Source organism: Chaetura pelagica, unplaced genomic scaffold (genome assembly GCF_000747805.2).
Source record: "Chaetura pelagica isolate M959 unplaced genomic scaffold, ChaPel_1.0 scaffold20, whole genome shotgun sequence".
NCBI classification, from domain to species: Eukaryota; Metazoa; Chordata; class Aves; order Apodiformes; family Apodidae; genus Chaetura; species Chaetura pelagica.
The window spans coordinates 2,843,317-2,850,694 of NW_009951958.1; the positions used below are offsets into that span (position 1 = coordinate 2,843,317).

At 62.9% G+C, this 7,378-nt stretch overlaps 1 protein-coding gene across 1 annotated transcript in view; it reads right to left on the bottom strand.

The window, feature by feature from the left end:
• VWA5B2 (von Willebrand factor A domain containing 5B2) overlaps window positions 1-7,378 on the bottom strand; it is an 8,342-nt gene that overhangs the window by 187 nt on the left and 777 nt on the right. Inside the window, exons 3-21 of the mRNA XM_010000190.1 lie at window positions 6,918-7,143; window positions 6,659-6,813; window positions 6,098-6,229; window positions 5,883-6,007; window positions 5,581-5,757; window positions 5,387-5,497; window positions 5,059-5,267; window positions 4,691-4,805; window positions 4,430-4,615; window positions 4,173-4,323; window positions 3,808-4,097; window positions 2,458-2,683; window positions 2,028-2,372; window positions 1,809-1,946; window positions 1,612-1,731; window positions 1,278-1,355; window positions 1,024-1,093; window positions 712-820; window positions 1-422 (exon numbers count right to left, since the gene is read on the bottom strand). The exon at window positions 1-422 is cut by the window's left edge and continues 187 nt beyond it. Coding sequence (XP_009998492.1) covers window positions 1-422; window positions 712-820; window positions 1,024-1,093; window positions 1,278-1,355; window positions 1,612-1,731; window positions 1,809-1,946; window positions 2,028-2,372; window positions 2,458-2,683; window positions 3,808-4,097; window positions 4,173-4,323; window positions 4,430-4,615; window positions 4,691-4,805; window positions 5,059-5,267; window positions 5,387-5,497; window positions 5,581-5,757; window positions 5,883-6,007; window positions 6,098-6,229; window positions 6,659-6,813; window positions 6,918-7,143 — 3,385 coding nt within the window. The remainder of the gene's footprint in view (window positions 423-711; window positions 821-1,023; window positions 1,094-1,277; window positions 1,356-1,611; window positions 1,732-1,808; window positions 1,947-2,027; window positions 2,373-2,457; window positions 2,684-3,807; window positions 4,098-4,172; window positions 4,324-4,429; window positions 4,616-4,690; window positions 4,806-5,058; window positions 5,268-5,386; window positions 5,498-5,580; window positions 5,758-5,882; window positions 6,008-6,097; window positions 6,230-6,658; window positions 6,814-6,917; window positions 7,144-7,378) is intronic.

The following is a 7,378-nucleotide window of genomic DNA, read 5'->3' on the forward strand; positions in this document are numbered from 1 at the left end:
CCGCAGCGATCCCCCGGCCACGCCAAGGCCACCGCCGTGGCCCAGCTGGAACTCTCCAGGTCCCCTGGTCCCATGTCCTGCCAGCTCCCGCCGGCCTCCGAGGGGGCAGATGAGTGGGGGGCAGTGTCAGACTCAGAGCCATGCCCACTGTCTGCCTGTGCCCACACCCCTGCACTGGGCACCTCGGAGCAAGTGCTCTGGGATGGGGATGAGCCAGGCTGGGGGGCTGCAGCTGGCTCCTCACACTCTGCACCACCAGGCACTGCCTTGGGGCTGCCCCCAGCCCCTGGGGACGTGGGGCTGAGGCTGGCACGGTGGGAGGTGTAGGGGGATGCCCGGCGCAGGCGGTCCAGAGGGATCTGCACCACTTCAGAGAAGCTTTCGGTGAGCTGGAATGGCCCCTGGGCTTGCTGCAGCTGCACCTGCGATGGGGGGACAGGTGACTGGGGGGCAGGCACAGACCCTCTGTGTTCCCCAGCACTCAGTGGTGGGGGGGCTTCAGGAGTGACCCTGGGGCACAGGGACTGCCCAATGCTCCCCCTGCCCCAAACGCCAGCAAAGCCCCCCAGGGCCATTCAAGGATGCAGTGGGGCTGAGCAGGCCCCCCACCGGGTTTTCAGCTGTTGCTGGGCACCACCCGTGTAGCTCTGCTGCAACCCAGTAGGGGGGGTGCCTGCTTAGCCCCGCGATGGGACGGGGCAGGGTCCTTACCAGTGGGAGGTAGTCGTGGCTGGCGTGGTTGCTGGAGCACTCGCTTCCTGGGCTGAGGCAGTGAGGGCGCAGTGCCAGGCTGGGCCCCCTGCGCCTGCTCAGGCTAAACCTGGGGGCAAAGGGGCAAGTTAATGCAAGGGAGTGATTCCTGAGGGGCAGCTGAATCCAAGCCTGCTGCAGAAAGGGGATGGAGCAACAAACCCCACTTCTGCTGCAGGACCTGGCAAGGGACATCGAACCTGCGCCAACCAAGAAGTGGCACTGTGCCCCTGAGCCTGACGATTTTTGCCACCTCCCTCGCCCATACCTTACCTGGAGCCAGCAAGGTTCTCCGTAGATTTCTGGGAGCCTATGGAAGTGGTGGAGGGGCTGGTTGGAGGCCCTGTGGTGGGAGAAAGCTGAGCATGAGGGGAGCCACTGTGCTCACAGAGGTGTGTCCTGCTCCCTGCCTCCTGAAAGGGCAGTTCAGCCCATGTGCTGAAGGCAGGTGAGGGCTCAGCACAGACTCCAGCTCTCAGCCACCAGCACCCCCTGTCCCCCACCACCCCTCCAGGCCCAGGACTCACCGTTGGAGCAGTTCTGCTTTTCCCAGCCGTAGGTAGGGGAGGAGGCAGTGACTGGAGACCCAGGGGTCTCAGCTCGCTCTGCAAAATAGCAAAGCTCTGAGGGCCCTTTGGCTCCCAGGACCCTCAGGGCCCAGAGTTACCACCCTTCCATGTTCCCCCCAGTGGGGGACAGAGATCAGTGTTTCCTCATTGTTCCTTCAAGGTTCCCAGGCACCTACAGTGCTGCAGTAGGGACCAGCTCTGTGCAGCCATGAGCTGAGTGACCCCAGGGGCCCACAGTGCTCAGGCAGATCTCCAGGGATTGTAACGCCCATGTAAGGGGCTGGGTTGTTACCTGCAGCAACAGGGGCCTCATCCTGCTCCTCCCCATCCCGCTGCTGGCCCAGATCGGCCAATGAGTTCCTGTGCTGCCAGCTCCCTGCTGGGACAGCTCGTGGCCGGCTGGACGAGCCAGCTGCAAGGGATAATGTCACCTCAGCCCTCTGTCCCCTCACTGCCCCCTCCCCAGCATGCCATGCCCCCCAGGTGTACCTATGCCCCACACCTCAGGGGCTGTGGGCAGGGCTGCTTGTGTGGCACCATCCATGGGCACCAGGCGAGTGTAGAGGGAAGGCACATTGCAGGCTTTGCTGGTTTGCATGGCTTTCAGCCGGAACCGGTGGGCGAAACCTGTCCAGAGTGAGGTGGTTAGAGGTGGGGGCGGTGCTAGGCACGTGCTGAGGTCTGGGGGGCACACATACTGGCACCCACCCTGCTCCAGCTCAGCTTCTCGCTGCGCCGCATTCTCATTGTCCCGGATGATGGAGCGCGCTGCCAAGCGGTGCAGTGGCTTGTCCCAGGCCTTGGCTGCCCATCGTGGGGGGTCTTCCTTTCCCAGTCCCTCTGGGGCCTGCAGCAGTGGCTCTAGTGAGGCTGTCACTTCCCAGGACACTGGCTTGCCAGCTCGCAGTGCGTGGATCACCACCTGGCAGCGCAGGGGCAGGCCAGCATCACCCACACTGGGCTCCCCAGGCTCAGGAGCTGGAGAGGCACTGAAGAGGTAGGAAGGCTCCATCAGCATGTCCCAGTCTAGGTGGGTGGGTGAGAGGAGATTATCTGGGCAACAGCAAGATGTGGGCTCAGTGAGGTGGGAGCACCCTTCCATCCCCACTGCCCTCATCCTCTAAGAGCCAGCACGCACTTGACTCCACTGTGTTGGACTGTAGCCGCTGTTCCCAGGGTCCCAGCTCATCCAGCCGCCCCACCAGGGACTGGTTCCTCTTCTGTGACACTTTCTCCAGGGCCTGGCAGAGCCGGTGGGCATCCAGCTCCCCATGTGGTGAGGAAAAGCTGCGGCCAGCCAGGGCAGCGCGTGCCACCGCCTTCTTCCGCCGCGCCAGCTCCTCCGTGCTCAGGGCCACCGTCACCTGCGGCGGGGGAGGCTGACGGCCAGCCCAGCAAAGGCAGTGGCACAGAGCCCAGACCACGCCAAGCCACGATGGGGCACCTGTGGCCCTGGCTGGCTCTTGACTGGCACTACTGGCTGTCGCCCAGCCCTGCTGCTCTGCAGGCTGGCACCCGGCAGGCTCCTGGGGCTGTGGGCGATGCTTGCCCAGCTCCATTGGCATGTGGGAAGGACTGACAGCACAGAGACAAGAGTCTGCAAACATCCCCGTGGGCTGACTCAGGAGAAGTTGGCGGAGGGTTTTGTGTGTGTGTGGTAGGGGCTTAGCTCAGTTGCTCAGGCTAGATGAAGCTGCGGTGGGATGCAGCCTCCAGCACAGGGTGATGTCCCCACACTGAGATGCTTCAGCTAAAAGCTGCAGCAGGGCAGTGGCACCCACGCCACCTCTCGCCAGTGAGGAGCTGGGGGAGGATCATTTATGTGGCTGGGAAATCACTTACGCTTGACATTTCGGCAGCAAAGGGCACCAGCTGTGCTGTTGTGCGGCGGGAGCGGGTTACCTAACCCGTGCCACTGGGAAGGCACGTGTCCTGGAGCAGGGTGACAGCTGGCCTCACCCTGCCTTGGGGCTACCATCATGGGGGGGGGAGGGCTGCCTCTCCCCATCCCAGCAACCTGCCTGGATTTAAAACCCCTGTATGAAGCAGCAGGGACATGGCCCATTGCTAACGAAGCATCAGGCAGCATTGGCTGAGAGCTGAAGAAGCCAGGCAGGAGCTTAGCCAGCCCACCCCCTCCTCTCCAGCTTGGTGGACTCATTACCTGATACCAGCCCAGCTATTCTCACTTGATTTCAGCAGCATCAATGAGGATCTGAGCTGGCTGGGGGGTTTTGTTAGCCATCCAGCTGAATACTGGCCTGGAGAGCTGGGGGACAGGCTGTGTGGTCCCATTTCAGTAGGCAAAACCACACAAGGTGTCTCCTTGCAGCATCCATGGCTGATCCTTCCTTAAAATCCAGGCTACAGTTCTCTGGTTTCCAACCCAGTGACCACATGTCCAGGCACAATGGGACAAAAGACCCCAGCTAAGCTGGGAGCAACCAGCCCCATGCATGAAGCCCTTGTACCCTATTGGCATCCTTACCTTGGGGCCAGCAGGGGCAGAGGGCAGCGGGGCAGATTTGGTGGAGGACTCACAGAGGGACAGGCTCTTCTGGCCCTGCTGGGAGGTGGTATCAGCACCGGGGGCTGAGGAGCCACCCTCAGGGGCCACATCGTGGGAGCCGGTGGACTCGCTGCTGGTGGAACTGCAGGAGAGCAGCCCCCGGCTGTGGTCGGTGCTGACAGAGCAGTGTGTCAGAACATACTGCTCCTGGATGTAGGAGGGCTGGTAAATCCGCTTCCAGATGTCTCCTCCTGAAACCAGATCTGCACCTGCCCGGTGAGAGCAGACTCTGTCAACCCATGGCTCCCACATCTTCCTCCAACCCCAGCTCTGACCCCACTCACTCCACTCTGACACCTCCGTGCCCCCAGCCGAAAGCTCCAGGGAATCATTCCCGGATCCTGGCATGCTCCGGGGCAGCTGGCGGCTCTTCCCGGGACTGGGCATCTCCTCATGGGAGGGGAAGGCTGAGCCTCGGCGAGCCCCTTCCTGGCCCTGGAAGAGAGAGGAGAGCAGCATCAGCCCCCTGGCACTGGGAGAAGCTGGCAGCACTGGGAAGGTGACATCCTCCCCATCCATGCCAGGGCAGTGCTGGTGTTACCGGTGGGCGCCTGTCGCGGAAGCGGGCGATGCTGTAGAGGACGCAGTAGCTGATGAGGTGGTCGCCAGGGTAGAGAGCCGGGAGCTCAGTGGGTGAGAGCAGAGCCTCCATGCTGTCAGGGACGTACCAGTCAATGGTGATGTCGCTGATGGCCGGCTCGACTGCCTTCTTCAGGGACTTGATCAGCTGGGGTGGGGAGAAGAGCCAGTGTCAGGCACCATCATGGCCTCAGTGTCCCCCCTGTCCCTGCCTGGGCGTTACCTTGGGCTGCAGCCTCTCTGCTGGGCTCAGGAACTCGGCACAGCCTCGGCTCACCTTGGCCATGCCCTTCGGCAGCCGCCGGCACGCCCGCGGGCCCATGCCGAAGCTGAAGCACCTGCAGGAGAGAACCAAGTGTGGAAAGCCATGGCTGGGCTGGTGCCAGGGGTGTTTGATAGCCAGAGATGCTGCTCCAGCTGTGTGCCAGGTTGGGGCATCCCAGAAGAAGCTGAGCCAGGGGGACTGGGGATGTGATGGGTGAAAGGACACCCTCGGGGCTGGCAAAGGTGAGATTTGGGGCTGCAGAAGGAGAAATCTGTGAGGACAGCCCAGGGGACCACGGTGACCCCGCCACAGCACCAGTGCCTTACCTGGCAGTGCTGGCCTGTCTGCGCAGCAGCCGGAGGGTCCTGCCCGTGTTTCCAGCTGCTGCGCCGGTGAAAAGGAAGAGCTGGCGGGGGTAGCCATGGTGCAGGGGCTGTGCCAGTGCCCAGCCCAGGGCTGCCAGCAGGCTGCTGCTGCTGCTGCCCATGTCTGCCCGCAGCCCGCCCAGGTGCTCGCAGGCACGCCGCAGGGTCTCCTGCCCGCACAGACAGCCGACTTCACAGCGGTCCCCTGGCTCCCCAGCCTGAGCCCATGCTAGGAGCCAGGAAGGGGACAGAGAGAGGCTGGTGGGTGACTTTGCCCAGTGACACTCACGTTGCTGCAGAGGCGGCTGGATGGGAAGAGTGGCTTGACCTCAGAATCAAAGCTGGCGATGTTGAGCAGCGTCCCTGATGGCAGGCTCTTCAGGGCCACCAGCAAAGCTTCCTGAGGTGACAGTGGGGACCATAGGAGGGCTACTAAGGACCAGCCACCCGGGGAGCATCCGTGGCCCAGCGACCATGCCTCACCTTGACCTTGTCAAGGTCGGGGCTGCTCATGGTGCTGCTGTGGTCAATGAGGAAGAGAACCTCGCGGGTGACACTCTGCAGGTCCCCAGGGACACTCTCCACCACCGGGCAGAAGTTCAGCATCAGCACCGGGTTCGCAAAGATGTCCTTGTGGAAACGCTTCTGCACGAAAGTCACCTGCAAGCCAGGCAAGCCAGGGGCTTTCTTGCAATCCCTGGCCCACACCAAAGTCTTAATTCCCATCCCACCACCTTCCCCCTTCCTTTTACTCCACCTCACAGGCAGTGTCTGTGCCCTGTCACCTGTCTCTCGCTGCTGCCGGCCTTCCTGGCGATCCGCACGTAATCCCGGCGGCTCCGGATGTGGGCCTCGTACTCGGGGTATGTCATGGTACCATACTCCATCACCAGGTGGGGGTGGTGGGGCTCTGGGGGACACAGGGGTGTTCAGAGCCCCCCGATGCTGCAGGGGGCCTGGGGGATGCTCCAGGTACTTTTGGGGTGACGTCCTCCCTCACCGCAGGGGTAGAGGATGATCTCCAGGTCCCTGTCGTAGCGGTGAGGCTCAGCCAGGGTGACGCAGGTGGTGGCAGCAGAGCTGGCCCAGGGGTCGGCATCGGCTCGCAGGGCATGGGATGGGCTCTCCAGGCCTGTGAGGAAGAGGCAGCAGCAGGGCAGCCTCTCACACCCCCTGCCTCCACCCCTGCCCCCCAGGATCAGTGCCAGTGCTGGGCTTGGCATCGCGGCAGTGGCTGCTCTCTGCCAGCTCTAATTGGATTAACTGGGCTGGTGGCCAGGAGCGTGTCCCCACCAACCCACATCCCCTCCTCTTCCCCATCCAGCACATTCCCCTGGGGAAGGAGGCTGCTGACCCTGAGCTGCCCAGAGCCATGTGCAGGGGGACTTTGGGTGGTCCCAGGGGTGGGATGGGGTAAAGGCTTCTTTGAATGTAAGGAGTGCAAGAGAATGCCCAGAGAAGGGGGTTCATGTCCTGCTAGAAGTGTGGAGGGACTGAGGGGACATCGCCCATGTTTTGGGGAGGTTTTGTCCAACTGACACCACCAAAGCCACTCCCTTACCTGCCAGCAAACAGGGGCCCTTCACCAGGAGCTCAAAGGCAAACTCGTAAGGGAAAGGGTTGCAGGGTCGTCCCTGAAAGACATCCACGCCCTCCACCGGCGCCACGGGGGATGGTTGGCTGCGGGCACCTGGCCCACCAAAACAGCTGGTGGGGCTGCAAGGGGAGAGGCAGTGATGGCTCCCGCTCTCCTCCCCACTGTCCCAGCATTGGCATATCCCCCCTGGGATGGCAGAGACTGAGGAAGCCATGAAAATCACCATAGGGCCAACCTGTCGTCACACAAGCTTGCCGGCTCGCTCTCCGGGACGGCGGGGACGCGGGGTGCGAGGATGGGGGGCAGGAGGAGGCGCAGGGCCCCGCCGGGCAGCGTGGCCAGTTCCTGCACCGTGCCCAGGGTGACAGCCAGGCTCTCGGCCGGGCACAGCGTGCCCGTGGCCATGACGAAGGTGGAGCGCTCCGTGTCTTCGTCCAGGACGAGGTGGCCTAGGCAGGGGAGGGATGGTGGAGGGGTCAGCAGAGCATGCGAGGTTGAGGACTGGGGGCATGTTAATTCCACTAATTACTCTGAAAGGGGACAACAGTGTGCAGTGTAATGAGGGCCATGCAAAGGGATGGGTAGAGTGTCTGGGGAAGGTGAGGGAAAGGAAGTGAGAGGCTGAGATACCCAGCCCCAGAGATCCCCTCAAAGCGCCAGGGTGGCTGGGCAGGGGCTCCCAGC